Here is a 15,659-nt window from a genome sequence, read left to right on the forward strand (position 1 = left end):
TTTTAGTTTTCTATTATGATATTTATTTATTTATTTTTGACAAAATCTGCGCAAACCACTCACTAATAGGTTCATTGATTTATTGGATTCAAACAAATCCCCTATAATGCTTTATTGCGGTAGATAATAATAATAATAAATTAATAATCCTATAATGCTTGGATCCTATAACACAAATACAATGTCCTACTGGGGTATGTAATATTTTATTTTATAGGGGTATTCCTGTAATTATAGTGGAAGGATGTAAATAAAATTAAGAAAATGTCAGGGTTTAATACGGAAAACATCTCGGCAAACTAAGAACCAGAAAATTTTCAGCCTCTGAGGCCATTGCCGGAGCTCTCTGTGCTTCCTGAGCTCGACAATGGCGACGATAAACTTCGAAGGGGACGCGAGGGAATGGAACGAGGATGCCTACCGTCGTAACATCCTTCGAGACCGAGAGCGTGCCGCTCGCACTGTCTTCAGGACTGCCTTCGCTCCATCGGAAAGACACAAGCCGGAGACCATCGTTGCAGCCTCCAGCGATGGATCCATCGCGTGCTACTCTCTTGAATCCTGCATCTGTTCCGCCGCCCAGGTACCTCCTCATAGCTGATTCTGCAATGTTTCTTAGAATTTGAAGCAATGGTGGTTGTTTGTAAGATGTTTGATGTAATGCCTGGTTGAATTTTTTCTCTTTCAGGTGAGGAATGGAGTTGATGTTCTAATGGAGGAGCCGATTGCTGTCATTGAAGGGCATAAGGGCCCAGTGTATGATTTGAAGTTTTATGACGATGGGAAGGAGGCTTTGTTGTTTAGGTTTGGAATCTCTTTGAGAATATGTTTTTATTTTTCCATGCTTCATTGCTTAGTTTCTTCTTTTTGGATTTGTTTGAAAAATATGCTTTAACTTGGTTAGATTTTGTCTTGAATTTCTCCTCTTTTTAATGGATTCTGCTTGTGATTGAGTTTCATGTAATTGGAGTGACTGTAAAATTCGAAGAGTGCCTTTATACATTTGGATTGTGCTAAGATAAATCCGCACTGCTGGAACCTGTTTATTGCTTCCCTTCGTTGTAATTCATTGTGAAGTCTTCAATAAGTCATATTTCTGGTATAATTGCACTTTGCTATGGACTTGCCATTGATCATAACATGCATGAGATAGAATTCCTGGGTATTATGGCATGCTTAAGATTTTTTTTATTTTTTTTGAATTTTTTTTTGTGATTAAAAAATTCATGCAGTTGTGGAGATGATGGTCATATTCGAGGTTGGAAATGGTTGGATGTCCTAAACTCAGAGGTGCCTGTGGCCATTCAAGGTATATATCCTGTTTCTTTTACTTGGAAAGAATTATTATTGTTCTTAAAATGACCGTGTGAAATGTGTGCTGGTGAATTAGACATTGATGATATCACTCTTATGCAACCTGCCCATGTCTAGCAATTGATAATTTTAGTCCTGGATTCTATCTGCAAGTGACTGTTCCATCTATTGTACACTTTTCTCAATCTGTTTGTATGATAGATTCTATCTGCAAGCAGTTGTCCTACATATCTTACACTGTTTTTTTAGTCAAAATGACATTAGTAAAAGCAAATTTTGCATCAGTAGCATCATTTAACTTGATCTTGTTGGAGTAATTGATCAAGTGCCTTTTCCATGCACCCTAGATCAAATTTGATATTATCAGGCCAAAGTGATCTGATTCACGATAGAAAAATCTGTGGAAACATGAGATGAGAATGGTGAGCATAACCCCTGGATTTCCATTCATTTGTGCCCAAAGTAAAATATGAGAATGGTGAATAGAATATATGTATAAGCCTTTGTATATGTGATTTGAAAATTTCATTGCTATGAACATGTGAATATGTCAGTGATTCTAGACATGACACACACATTGAACATATTCTTTTTTTATTTCATTAATTTCCTTTTTATCTTATTTGTGACTTGTAGGAAGCCATTTGAAGCCGGTCCTTGACTTGGTGAATCCTCAACATGAGTGAGTTTTATTCAATTATTTCATGTAGTTTTCTATGTATTCAGAACTTATATTCATTTGCAAATTTGCTGATCTATGTGTACACAAGGCTAGTGTGTGTGTGTATAACAAGCATGGGAAAGGAATATGGATCTACTGTATCTGTTCATACGGTATGGTAATTAGTACTACTTGTTTTTTGAGGGAAACTTTTGAAGGTTCTTTGCCTTGCATTCAAATGCCAAGTTATATGTGCTTTAAAGATGATAGATAAAATGGTAGTGTTAAATCACTCTGAGATACTTGTCAAGTTGTCATTATAGCTTGTACCTGTGTGGAGATTACTTCATCCATCATGAATTTGATACAATAGAATTACCCTTCTAGAAAATTCTATTATATTGACACATCATGCTTGATTCTTCACTTATCAAAGTGTATCTGCAACACATAATGGGACCATGTATCTTATATGAGTATGAATAAGAATATTACATTGGCACTGAGTTATGTTAATATCATTGCCTGCAAAATTTCAGAATGCTTTTATGTACCAGGTTATATATGAGTATATATATCATTCTTAGTGATTTCATTTCTTGTTATTTTTCAAGTAATTGTCTCTTTGTTCTTTTTTTTTTTCTAGAGGTCCTTGGAGTGCACAGTCTCCAGTCCCTGAAAACAATGCGATTGCAATTAACAAGCAGGTTAAGCCACATACTAGAACCCATATCATATTTTCCGCATTAAAAAACTTTTTGAAATTCTTTAAACCTCCATTTAAATATTATGGGACATTTCTTGTTTAGGAAGGATGCATCATATCAGCCACTGGTGATGCATGCGCTTACTGCTGGGATGTGGTATGTATCTTTTTGAGGTAAATATATTATATTATTAATGATGTATTGAAGTATTGAACAAATTGCTTATGCCAGTCACATCACCACAACATGATTGTAAGCTATTCCCCTAATTTCTTTTATTTTATGTAGCTTTTGAACTCACTCAATAGTCATATTGCTGTTGCAGGAGACTGGAAAGAGAAAAATGGTCTTTAGAGGTCATTCAGACTATTTGCATTGTGTAGTTGCCCGTGAATCAAGTAATCAGGTTATTCTCTTTTTCCAAATTTTTTTTCCTGTAATGAAGTTTTGTCTAATATTGAAGTAATTATCTTTGGAATTTCATTTCCATGTAGCCATTTTTCAGGAGCAATCACATGATTCAAATTTTGCAGTACCTGACATGTTATCTGCCACTTGATCTTTCCTAGTGGACTCTACATGCCTTCATTTTGCTCCTGAGGCACTATTCGACATTTTGATTGATCTTTTTGCAATCAATATGTTCGTCAATCTTCCTTGTCTTAAACATGATCATTTTCTTCTATTCACATTTTTTGTGGTCACTCTTGTGCTCTAACAAAATTCTATTGTGATCAATCTTCCATTTCTCAAACGTGAATAGTTTTTACACATGAATCTTGCCACAATATTTTTGAGGAAACGACCTTTATGCAATTATCTTGTTTTAGTTGGTTGATCTCAATTTATTGCAATTGCCCATATTGTTGTCCATATATTACAGTCCTTGGAACTGCAATACTTATACTAGAGTGCCTCAGAACCCTCTGGATAAGCAATGAGGAAAGGGGATCCATTTAGTTATTAACTAAGTATTCAATTATTATCTTTTCTTGGTGTCATTGCTAAATTGTTCTTATTGTCATGTATTGTCTTTTAGATTATCACTGGTTCAGAGGATGGATCAGCACGGATATGGGGTAAGCATGCAAACCTTTTCAAAATTATCTATCAAATAACATGGATCTGCTTTCTGTAACTTAAATTTTCATTTCATTTCCCATCTATCTATTATTATCCAGCATTTCGTGGAATTTAAGTAGCGCCTCTGTTGTTAGATCTATATACTTTTGGTCTACTTATAATTTATCAAATGTGAATGCTCAATGGATCATCCAGTTTTTGATTGTGATTTTTATTTGTAGATTGTAGAAATGGATTATGCACCCAAGTTATAAATCCAGAAAAGGGCCGTAAGCTGAAGGAAACTTCATGGGTCAGTTGTCTGGCGATTGATGCAAGTGAGAGTTGGCTGGTAAAGCTCTTTATTCAGTTCCCTGATATTAATTTGCTGATGACGTATGCTTGCTACTGTTTTTGTTGCTGGTTCTAATACTGCTATGCAGTAACAATTTAGCATTTTTATCTGTGTTAAGGATCAAAGACCAGGAAATATAGTTTCTCTTCACAAGAATGTTTGCAGTGGCTCAAAGTTATTGTTGTTGCATAGTTTTAATAATATAATGGAATATGGTTCACTAAATCTGAAAAGAAAATGAAAGCATGGCTTTCTTAATTCAGGCTTGCGGCACTGGAAGGGACCTGTCAGTTTGGAGTCTTCTCTCTTGTGAGTGTATTTTTAATATTGAGAGCCATACCCCAGTGCAAGATGTATCATTTGATGGAAACCAAGTAAGTTAAATGGATGTGGTTATCCTGCACCTGAAGGACTGTCTTCCTTCATCATATTTTTACTTTTGTGTTGCATGCATCTGGACCTAATTCATGTTCAGAAAATGGAGAAAATTTTGGCATGTATAGAGTTCATCCCCATTATCAATTATTTACCAGTTCTATTTCAAAGAAGGTTTCTCGAAGTTTTTTTATTTCTCATTGGCTCATGTCTTGTTTTCAGCATATCCTTGCAGTTGGTTCTGAACCAATTCTGAGACGGTACAGCATTAACGGGAAGGCTCTGTCAAAAATTCAATGCGCTCCGCAGTCAGCATTTTCCGTTTCCTTTCACTCCTCAGGGGTAGGTTCAACTTTCAATCTTCCTTCTTCAGTTCTTCTTGAGTAAGGATCTAATTTAGAACACCATGCATTATACTTGGAATACGAGTTTTGCTTGATTAAATCCAATCCATCTAAATCTCATATATCCCAAAAGATCAGTCATACAATTGCTCAAATGTACATGAATTTTTCTCTCATTTCTTTTCCAGATTACAGCAGTAGGTGGCTACGGAGGCTTAGTAGATGTGGTGTCGGAATTCGGGAGCCATCTGTGTGTGTTTTGCTGCCGTGGTTTAGATAAAGATAAATTTACTTAATTGAAACTTTGCTTGTCTCTGGACTTACGGATTGCCCTTCATTCTCATTGATCTACATGATCAGGCAGAGTTGAGGCTTTGTTCTTGGATCTCATGTTGTTTGTTGTTCCTGATGATGTTGTTAACCTCTTTTATGAATCAATCAGTCAATGGATCAATTATATTATTAAGTGTCACCAAATGTATTCTTCACATCCTGAGTTTGAAATTTGTTTAGTGTCCACACGTAGGGGTGTTAATGATACACTACTACTCGTAAGCTACTCGAGTTCGATTCGGGGAAAGCTCGAATTCGACTTGCTTAGGGTGAAGTCGAGCTCGAGCTCTAGTAGCTTGAGTAGTAGAGTGAGCCGAGTTCAAGCATTTTAATACTTGACACGAGTGCTCGCGAGTTTAATTGAGTAGTTATATTTGTGTGTATATATATTGTATATTAGTTTGTTTTATATATATAATTGAGTTCGAGCTTGAATTCGAGTTCGAGTATAAAATTATATATGATCAAATCGAAGTTATTAGTTTTAATCGAACTTAATCGAGCTTAATCGAGTAAGCTCGAGTAGCTCAATTTATGTATTGAGTCGAGCTCAAGCTACAAAAATAAAACTCGATCAAGTTTGAGTCAAGTATCGAGCAACGAGTTTTCAACTGAGCTCGCACACATAATTTTCATTTCTTATTTTCATTAGCTCATTCTGACAAATATCTTTCAGAACTTGATTGAATGGAGTTAATAATGTGATTTGAAAATAACTCAATTCAATGACTCATATTTTTTAAAGAGTAATGCTATTCATCAATGAATAGTATCCCGAATGTAACTTTGGAGGTGGGGTTGAATTTATTTTTACCACCTCACCTCTGGGATTGCATTCAGAATATTATTTTAGAACACTATTTTGGGATGACTTTTCTAAATTAACCTTGAGGCCTATCTAAGTTTTATATCTATTAACTTTTATTACTAATTTCTACTTGCGTTATATAAACTTCATAAAATTAAATTCAAACCAATCTGATCACTCTACAGTATTAAAAGTATTTCATGTATATATACAATTTAGAATATTTAATTAAGTTTTAATTTGTAATAGTCTTTTTGATATCTATTATCATCATACAACTAAAGCAAATGAACTGATTTCATCTAAGTAAACGAATCTCAAGGCATCATGGACGGTCTTGCTTGCTTTGAGAAATATTTCCCCTTTCCTCTGAAAAACCCTCAAAACCCTAGTGAGCGAGTGAGAAAGAGAGAGAGAGAGCGAGAGAGAGAGAGAGAGAGAGATGGGATGGAAGGCGGCCCAGAAGCTGATACCCAAATGGAAGATCCTTCGTGGTGACAACGTAGCATTCAATCGATTCAATCTTTGTTGTTGGTTCTCTCTATGAAGCAAATTTTCGATGTTTTCTTATGATGAATTTGTGTTTTTTTTGTTTTTTTCGATTGATTTTTGTAGGTTATGATCATCAGAGGAAAGGACAAGGGAGAGACAGGCCTCATCAAGCGTGTAATCAGATCTCAGAACCGCGTCATCGTTGAGGGCAAGAATCTGGTTCGTTTCTCCAACCCTAATTCCATTTCTCAGATCTTTGTTCATTCATTTGATGCTAGGTTTACTCTGATTATTAAAAATTAAAATTTAAAACAATGTAATTGATAAATCTATATTTCTCAAGAACATTTTTATAGATTTGCTTTTAGTTTGTTGTTTTAATATAATCTATTTTCCTTGGAGCAGATGAAGCGTGTAATCATTTGTTTTTTTTTTTAAATGAAAAATAAAAAATTGAAGCATCAATTGTGCTGTTATTTTTTACCTTATTAAACAATGTCATTGATAAATTGAAGCATGAATTGTAGGTTAAGAAGCACATCAAGCAAGGGCAGGGACATGAAGGTGGGATCTTTTCTGTGGAAGCCCCTCTCCATGTCTCCAACGTTCAAGTTCTCAACCCGGTTACTGGGTATGTTCCATTTTTTTTTATCTTAAATCGATAAAAACCTCTATGAAAGACTGATTGATCAAAATATACTTTTCATTATAACCCTTGCCTTTCTCAGCTTTGTATGAATGATTGATGTCTTAAGTTGTTTAGGAGACCTTGTAAAATAGGATACCGATATTTGGAAGATGGGGCCAAAGTTAGAGTCTCTCGAGGGCAGGAAGCATCTGGATCCATAATCCCCCGACCGGAAATATTATCACAGAGGAGAAAGCTGAGACCTACCATACGTAATTTCCCTTTGCCCCCTTTTTCAGATAATCACTTGGATGTTTGTTCCTTTTTTCTTACTTGATGCATTGTGTGGTTCTTTTGTTTTAATTATTGATTTTGCAATTTGATTATTTCTATCTTTGGTTTTCCCTTTCTTGTAATTGCTTTTGTTTTGATGAAGTACTTGTATGTTTTGTGTCTATTTCATTGTGTTTCCATATAGAATTTCGTAACATTTTATTGTATCTATACCAGAGTAATCCTTGTATGCAAAATATTGCAGCAAAAGCAAAAGATAGAAATTCTATATGGAAACACAATGATTATAAAGTACTATATTTATTTTATATTTATTCGTACCTTTTTTTAATCTTTCTGTTATGCTCCTTGTATTTGATCCTGAGCTAAGCAGCACAATTTCTGTCCTTTTTCTAATTTGATGCAACTTGGATGTAGCTTCCATTCTATAGATGCCTGAGGAAATTTCGTGCAATGGCCATCCATCTAATAATCAAATAAGGCCAGGCTCGTTTTCTATGTTTTATTTGTGATACTAATCATAGGATTGAATAGAAAGGAATCAAATCTGTGGCTGTTTCGTTTGAATGTTATAATTTTTGCTTTTTTCTTCTCCGTCGGATTTTCTTGATGGAATTAGTAAATCATCATAGTATTTCATAACATTGACAGAATACCCCTGAACATGCACTTTCTGTTCTTCTGTACTGACTCATTTATTCTTTGTTTGTGCAGTTGGCCCTAAAGACACTCCTATGGATGTTGTGCTCGAAAAAACATACGACGCCAAAGCTGGACTGGGAATGCCTGATCTTTAGACAATTGTATCTCACAACAAAGACCATTGCATCTCACGGGACCTATTAACAATTTGCAGAGCAACTTCTCTAGTTTCATCCTGATATCTGCATTTGTTGTTAATGAAGATTTGAACTGAACTTCAATTTTAGCCAATTATGTGACCATTTTGGTGATATGGAGGTGAAACTGAGCATGTAATCTTTTGATGGAAATTGCTGGAAAATGTTTCAAGAATAAGGAGATAATTGTTACGATAGTTGGATTATCCATATAAAAAACTTATATTTGTTGTTTTGTTTCCTTTTGTGTATAGATGATGATCTTTGTCATCCTATTTGTGTTTGCTTTGAATTTGCTTGAATGACACATCCCTCTTTTATTTTGTTGTCTTTTCAATTAGTATCTTAGAAAGTTTTGTTGCATGAATATTTTCTCACTTCCCATTTGTCATGCTTTGTTTGTAGATGAAAAGAAAAAACGGATGACAGAATTGTATGTTCTCATTTTCTTTCATTTACTCGGCATGTTTTTCCCCCATTGGTTCTACAGCCACGGTAGGTAGCCTAGTATTTTTCGTGAAGCCCTTTTTGGTATGTCTTATTTAATCCGGAACAATTTGGTTTAATTCAATGCTCGGTTGAAATAACCAAAATGTCTATTGTTATTTTATTTTATTTGTGTGTACATGCACACATCATTTTTACTCGAGAACATTGAACATTGGGCATACTCAAAAACAGGGTAAATTTGGGTATACTCAAAAACATGGTAAATTTTTTAATAGGGTACCAAATTATGATCAGTTTTCATTTTAGGGTCTAAACTCAATTAAATCAAATGGTTATCCAATTTTAATTTTGTTTTATTGGATGGTTACATGAGAGATTTTGGTCTATTTTTGATGATTTGATTTGAGTCTATTTTTGATGATATGATGTTAAAAATGAAAATAGCATAGGGTGTCATGCATAGTATTTATATCATCAAAAAAATAGGTCAAAATCTCTCTAGTAACTATTATGTATAATAAAATTGAAGTTGAACAATCATTTTGATTCAAATTGAAGTTCGAACCCTATAAGAAAAAGGACCATAGTTTGATACCCTGCTAAAAAAATTAACCCCTCTAAAACATGAAACATTGCACATACTCAAAAACACTAAACATTGCTGCTGACAATTATATAATCCCAGACTAAACAATGAACATGTGATTATTTAGTGAAAATAGCATAGATGTCTGACTAATGGAAGAGAATTTCTTTTATACAGAGGGAGCTATATTATACATTTAGGTCTGAAAATACATGTGTTTCCCTAGCAACCAAAGTTACAATAAAAACAACCTGAAAACCACATAATTCTCAGATGGTAATTGATGCAAGAAATTTATTACTTGAAGAGTTCACACAGCCAAACCGGGAGCACTGCTTGAAGGTCCTGACCAAAGATGCACAATAAGGTCCACATTACGCCAAGCTAATGACTTCACCTTGCCTGCCTGCAATTGTAAAAGGCCATGTGGAGTTGTTACTTTGGATAAATTGTGAGATCAATGCAAACAGAAATGTAAGCTGATAAGAATATTTCTCCAATTACATTTCTCGTATATCTCTTTTGCCAACAATAGCAATGAGTCTGTGTCCTCGGCCATTTTCGCAATGTTCTCTGCTTCTTTCATTGCTTCAGATGCGAGGTATGCTTTAGCCTCTGCGTCTGCAATTCTGTACGCTGCTGTTATGGAAGCATCCTCGATTGAGTTCATGGAGCTGCACAACCCAGAATTGTTTTGTATTTTTGGTCGGTGATGAGCCGGATCTTTTTGCTTGGGGCTAGGGGTTTTTGTTGCTAAGGATGATTCTTTCAGCAAGTATCCTTTTCGGCCCTGAAACAAATTTACATAAGAAAAGTGACAAAAATAGTAATCAGTGAGAATGAAGAAAATGAACCAATCAATGTTTTGATAATTTAGGAGAACTAAGTACAATGTGCTTTTTTCTCTGATGTCACATGGCTGATAATGATTTAGTTATACCAATATGGAAAATCATCTTAAAATAAAGTGAGAGGAAAGTAAACTGGATACTAGCATATTTAAAAAAAACTAGCTAAATTTCAACTTAACAGGTAAAAGGTTAAGTCCAAAAAGTCAAATTGCAATTTACCTTCCTTGACACCAGATTAACTCAAGCTTATTAGCAAAAGTTCAAGTGTTCCTACAAATGATTGGCATCATTCCATGATGCTCCTTGGGTCGAAGATCCTTGAGCTCACTCTGAGTCTGGTTCTAATTTCACCAGATTAATCATCTTCATTATCCACATTTTCATTTTATTTTCATCACCACTAACAACAACTATAGCAATTTTCATTACAAAGTGGGGTTTGCATTGGCAGGACATGTTTAACTTGTTTTCATATAGGGCAAGAAGGCCACACCGTAGGTTGTCAAACTTGAAATCAGACCTAAATAAAATGATCCATTTCAGTGGAACTTCACACAAGAAACTGATTATGAATAGGGAAGGCCAACTAACCAAAAGGAAGATATGAAACTTAATTTGCACAGTAATTGTGCTTTCAATGCTCTATGGCATGACAAATGTTAGAAAAGTTCAAGAATTATCTTAAATTTGTAAAACATTCATCTTCATTATTAAAAGGAAAAATGTGCTTATTCTCATCTTTATCTCCACCATTCATCTTTGATTTCTAAGATGGAGATGCTGACCTGGCATGCTCTCTCAAATTTAGTTTACGTTACACGCAACATAAGCAAGCACAGACATTCCAAGTAGTTAGGCAACAGGTTGAGACAACCCTTCTCATAGGAAAGGATTGTTTATTCCTATTAGTGGCTTCATAAGCTACAATTTATCAACAAAGAAAGATTACAGCTCCATAATTAATACATAAAGCAATGCATTGACCAGCAGACCATCAAAATCAAAATAAATTATCAGTCATTTATGACCACACACCCACATATCATATATTCATACATGTAGATAAATGCAAATGCACCCTGATGACTGCATAAATTAAGTTTGAAGAACTTTAATAGTAAGAAAAGTATCAAAAAGTAGTCATTGAATAACCTCCAATTGTAAGCCCAAATCCCTGATGTAGAACAGGAAATAGTCATTCTGATAAAGAATGTGCAATGTTCATCATAATCTACGCGACCCGGAACACTTGAATATCGACAACACCAAGGCCAAGAGGTTCTCCAGTATATCAATTTAATATCACAATGTGGATGTTCCTTGGAGTTATTATTTTTTTATAAAATGGTGGAAGAATAAGTGCACAAATAAAGTTTTTCTTCATGCATAAGACAATATGAATGGGACAGACAATTTAAAAAGGCTTTAATCTAGATTCAGCATGATGTGTGGATCATCCACAGTCTCCATCCAATCTTGTACCAAACTATTTAATGTTGCTTTCCAATATATGAATGACGATCATCAATACATGGACTTCTAAATTGGAAGCAAAGCATACATTTCAGATTTTAAAAATAAAATATGCTAGGTAAGATGTTTGGGAGGAGAACTACTTAATTAGTCCCAGTCTGAAGACAAGTGAGAATTTACCTTAATTATCTTATCTTGTTTAATGAATCGTCTTAACTTTGAACTCAGTAACCTCCTGAAATTTGATGGGACTTCATGCCTTTGCTGCATATAACACCAAAAAAAGATAAAACTAATATCCTAGAAAACAAAATCAAGAAATCTTTCAATGATCTCAAAAAGCATAACTTGATAAAAGTTAAGAATCATTAAAAGGTGGGAATGTTGAACATGCAGTTTTTTTGCAAAAGAAAATGAAGTCATGATGAATACACGACCTATTGACCAAATGGTGAAGCATGATGATGATATGCAACCTGCTTATCAGTTGCAAATTTCTGTCCAAATTGTGTCAAGGGTAAATTCTACATGTTTGACCACTAACTAGTTTTAACCTAGAGGATCACCAAAAGTTCAAATGTTTGCATGTAAGTACCAAATAACATGCATTATATTTTACAAAAAGAAAATGCATTTAAAGAATTTGGAAAAATGAATTATAAATAGATAATGATAATCATTGATAGATTTTAATGAAGAAAAGTTTCCAATATTTAGCTACCGTCATAAATAATGTACAATAGCAATAAATGCTTAATAAAATTCTGTTCTAACTTAATAGTTTGGTTCTTTTTTTTTTAGAAGCATGTATGAGGAAGGGATTTTGTATTTATTTCTGGAACAAAAAGGACCAGAAGATCAGATACTATGACAGTGACAGGGAGATGAGATGTCAAACTACCTCGATGTATTTACAAATGGCACCAATTTCCATTCCATCTGGCTCTGACATAGCTTTAAGAGCTTCGGTTATTAGCTGAGTATACCTTGAACACAAATCAAGTATAAAAATTTAACCAACTCACTCCAAACTTGCATTTGCTGGAAATGACAAAACTAAACAACGAGAAACAATCATGCTAACTTTGGTCTTTTTAGATGAGTTCTCATCACACACTAGTAATTTAGAAATATAAGCCATAAACCCCAAAGCAATGTAAAGGGGGGAAAGGAGAAAAAGAAAGAAAGAGAATGAAAAAAAGGTAAAATAGCAGAAAGTAGGTTACATTTTTCAAATGGTAAGAGATGAAATTAACATGAGACAATGAATTATATGGATATGGATATACCAGCTAACTATTAAGTACTTGAGATGACGAAGAAAGACAGAGAGAATGAAAAAAAGCATAAAGAGACTGAACATAAGGTTATTAACAGACAGGCTAGAGTAATAAACAAGCTTAAATAGTGCCGATGGTAAAAGCTTGCCACAAGTAATGTCCCAGCAGCAATAATATACAAATTTTCTATTAATTTATCTTTTTACATGGATTTTGGAGCTAAAAGACAATAAACCCACACGAAGATATCAAACAGATTTTATATCAAATCACCATCTCAAGTGTATTGTACCTGTCTAGCTAAAAATTGGTTTGGACCCTCTTTGCAAAATATTTGAATGGCCACCAATTCCATGGTTTATAAATGCTAGGGATCATAGCAGAGCTAATTGGAATTGTTAATTTGACTGGAACATAGTTTCACACAGTATGTTAGGAGCAATTGACCCAAGGGATGACTAGACTTAAGCACCACCAAAACTCAACCAAGCAGCCACCCAGAACACCCAAGGTCCAGTTCTTTGTGTGTGGCTTGTAGGCAACACATGCATAAAGTTGAACTTTCCATGGACCAGATTGTCAGCACAAGTGAATGGTGATCGATAAAAATATTAGACAAAGAAGAGAGTAGCACACCGTAGACTGGTTTTCCCATCTTGGGAGATCTTCATTGGGTCCATGGCTGCCGGCATTCCTTCTTCTTTGGTTGTGGCAGAGACAACATGACCCTGAGAGCAAGATAGTGGAATGGCCAGAATACTCTTATGCTTTGGTGTCCTTGATTTCTCTCTAGAGCCTTGGCCGCTTGCACTAACACTCAAATTCCTCCATTTGTCCTAGATGGGTAGACAGGAGAACAATTAGCTTAAGATGTTCCATTATAAAATAAAACAAACAACAACAAATTGTATATAACATCTCAGATTCTCAATTAAGTTATTAGCAAAATATAATAAGTTGTATACCAATGATTGTGTGTCCATTATCTGAACTAATAATGCACAAGAGATTGTAAATGAGCTGAGTTTGATCAGGTTGGAACCAACTCGAGCTTGAAACTAGCTTGAAAAGGCTTGTTCGAACTCGCCTTGACGTTAATTGCAAAAGCTTGAGTCTACCTTGAGACTAAAATTGAATCAATTTATTTTTGAGAATTTGTGTTAAACTCAATTAGTTTGAAACTAAAACCTCATTTATAACTTGGTTTTTGCTCTTAACAATGAACAATACAAATTTTTTATACAATAACTATATATTATAAATATCTAAAAATTATAATATATTTATTTCAAGCTATCAAGCTGAGCTCAATTAAGCCTGGACCAGCTTAAGCTCTGACTAAAATTAAATTCAAGCTTGAAAACGAAGCTCAAAATGCCAAGCCAAGCTCGAGCTGCTTCTGAATAGATTGACTGATTGACAAGCTTATATACAACATTACAACTTGCGAGATCTTCTAGTGACTAACTTCTCATCTTATTGGTGCAACATCCTATGCGATTTAGTGGTAAATAACACAATGAAAATGCAATGAACAATGGACGCATTCAGATGCCCTTTATTTTTATATTTTCTTGAGGTATTGTTAACATCAAATACATTATTGTAAGCCAACTTGCCATGCTATACACTAATTCTAAAAAGATAGGCTCCTTTAGTTGCAACTTGTGATTGCAAACATCCTCAACAACATACACACATCATAAACTAATCGAACCAACATCCAAAGGGTACACTCACGGATTCCCCGAAAAAATCCAACTTTACTAAATCCACATTATTACACGATTATTTATTCACATAAAAATTCCACCTTTCTCGCCAATGCCAACTGTTTTGAATAAACTACGGCATCACAATTCTCTTCCAAGAACGAACATCAAAATAAAAACACAAAATCATATCACAAATAAGTCAAAATCCAACCAAAAATTTGCCAAAATTTCCCGTTTCAAAGTTCATTCATCAACAATTAGCCCACATCCAAAATCAATCTCACAGACCACTCCACAAATCAAACACCACTAATCAAATAACCACTAAAAAAACAGCAAAAAGAAAAGAAAGAAAAGAAAGAAAAGAAAAGATCATCAGATCCCTCCAATCAAGGATGGACGGAGAAATAAACCTTGAGATCGATATTGGAGCGAGTTGCGAGCAAGTGGCTGAACTCAGGGTCCTTCTGAATGGTGCGCCATTTTCCGGCGCCGTGCTTGTCCACACCGGCGCGCAGCGCCTCCTCCTCCTCCGACGTCCACTTCTGCTTCGGCGCTCCCATCGCGCTCTCTTCTCCAGGGCTCCCTCGATGAGTGATCGGTGGTATGCTGTTTTTGGGGTTTTTGTTGGAATTTTCACAAGCACCCCTGTAAATATCTCATAATTACATGTGCTCGTTGCAGAATTCATGAGCGATGTAATTATCCAAAAGTCCCTCATAGTTCTTTTTATTTAATACTCCCTCTCCTTCTTTTTACTTGTCCTATCTCAGAGGTTTTATTTTTATCCTTTTTATTTGTTTATTTAAAAATTTATATATTATTAAATATTATTTTTTAAATTTATATTTTATATTTAATATATTTTTATAATTTTTGATAAATTATATTTAATTACATATTTTTTGAAATATATTTTAAATAAGAATAATATTAAAAAGTTAATGTAATTTTTATAAATTTTAAATTACTAATTAATTTTAATTAGTTTTTTAACAGTGTAATTTAGTTAAAATAGATGAGTAAAAAGAATTGGGGGAGTAGTTTCCAGTGATCTTCATGTTTAGATCAAAATTTATTTAAAATTTTAAA

At 34.3% G+C, this 15,659-nt stretch overlaps 3 protein-coding genes across 4 annotated transcripts; 2 read left to right on the forward strand and 1 right to left on the reverse strand.

The window, feature by feature from the left end:
• Window positions 1-298: 298 nt before the first annotated feature.
• LOC120257970 (THO complex subunit 6) lies at window positions 299-5,280 on the forward strand. Of its 2 annotated transcripts, none has more exons than XR_005535937.1 (12): window positions 299-583; window positions 689-804; window positions 1,233-1,309; window positions 1,951-1,996; window positions 2,622-2,682; window positions 2,785-2,838; window positions 3,008-3,088; window positions 3,722-3,761; window positions 3,987-4,096; window positions 4,363-4,408; window positions 4,697-4,816; window positions 5,007-5,280. XR_005535937.1 is itself a non-coding variant. In XM_039265284.1 (12 exons), exons 1-12 carry the CDS (start codon window positions 368-370, stop codon window positions 5,112-5,114), a joined length of 1,140 nt encoding a protein of 379 aa, XP_039121218.1. In that variant the 5' UTR covers window positions 299-367; the 3' UTR covers window positions 5,115-5,280. The 2 variants fall into 2 exon arrangements, 1 of the variants encoding a protein (XP_039121218.1); XM_039265284.1 differs by having other exon boundaries at window positions 4,363-4,473.
• A 1,033-nt stretch (window positions 5,281-6,313) lies between these two features.
• Window positions 6,314-8,449, forward strand: LOC120259067 (50S ribosomal protein L24). The gene is made up of 5 exons (XM_039266601.1): window positions 6,314-6,461; window positions 6,575-6,670; window positions 6,979-7,082; window positions 7,215-7,351; window positions 8,088-8,449. Exons 1-5 carry the CDS (start codon window positions 6,402-6,404, stop codon window positions 8,168-8,170), a joined length of 480 nt encoding a protein of 159 aa, XP_039122535.1. The 5' UTR covers window positions 6,314-6,401; the 3' UTR covers window positions 8,171-8,449.
• A 913-nt stretch (window positions 8,450-9,362) lies between these two features.
• On the reverse strand, window positions 9,363-15,177 carry LOC120259485 (single myb histone 4). Its single transcript, XM_039267096.1, has 6 exons — window positions 14,981-15,177; window positions 13,489-13,688; window positions 12,474-12,558; window positions 11,753-11,836; window positions 9,753-10,038; window positions 9,363-9,654 (listed from the first exon to the last, which is right to left on the reverse strand). The coding sequence occupies exons 1-6, from the start codon at window positions 15,128-15,130 to the stop codon at window positions 9,623-9,625; spliced, it is 837 nt and encodes a 278-aa protein (XP_039123030.1). The 5' UTR covers window positions 15,131-15,177; the 3' UTR covers window positions 9,363-9,622.
• Window positions 15,178-15,659: the final 482 nt, after the last annotated feature.

Source organism: Dioscorea cayenensis, chromosome 4 (genome assembly GCF_009730915.1).
Source record: "Dioscorea cayenensis subsp. rotundata cultivar TDr96_F1 chromosome 4, TDr96_F1_v2_PseudoChromosome.rev07_lg8_w22 25.fasta, whole genome shotgun sequence".
Classification (NCBI taxonomy): Eukaryota; Viridiplantae; Streptophyta; class Magnoliopsida; order Dioscoreales; family Dioscoreaceae; genus Dioscorea; species Dioscorea cayenensis.

Excerpts from the sequence above, each read along its gene's own strand:
- LOC120257970 (XM_039265284.1), top strand. The coding sequence starts at position 368 with ATGGCGACGATAAACTTCGAAGGGGACGCGAGGGAATGGAACGAGGAT. Across the intron at positions 3,762-3,986 it reads TGGATCAGCACGGATATGGG|ATTGTAGAAATGGATTATGC; the intron begins GTAAGCATGCAA and ends TTTTATTTGTAG. Across the intron at positions 4,097-4,362 it reads ATGCAAGTGAGAGTTGGCTG|GCTTGCGGCACTGGAAGGGA; the intron begins GTAAAGCTCTTT and ends TTCTTAATTCAG.
- LOC120259485 (XM_039267096.1), bottom strand. The coding sequence starts at position 15,130 with ATGGGAGCGCCGAAGCAGAAGTGGACGTCGGAGGAGGAGGAGGCGCTG. Across the intron at positions 13,689-14,980 it reads GCTCCAATATCGATCTCAAG|GACAAATGGAGGAATTTGAG; the intron begins GTTTATTTCTCC and ends CTACCCATCTAG. Across the intron at positions 10,039-11,752 it reads AACAAGATAAGATAATTAAG|GGCCGAAAAGGATACTTGCT; the intron begins GTAAATTCTCAC and ends AATTTGTTTCAG.
- LOC120259067 (XM_039266601.1), top strand. The coding sequence starts at position 6,402 with ATGGGATGGAAGGCGGCCCAGAAGCTGATACCCAAATGGAAGATCCTT. Across the intron at positions 7,083-7,214 it reads GTTCTCAACCCGGTTACTGG|GAGACCTTGTAAAATAGGAT; the intron begins GTATGTTCCATT and ends TAAGTTGTTTAG. Across the intron at positions 7,352-8,087 it reads AAAGCTGAGACCTACCATAC|TTGGCCCTAAAGACACTCCT; the intron begins GTAATTTCCCTT and ends TTGTTTGTGCAG.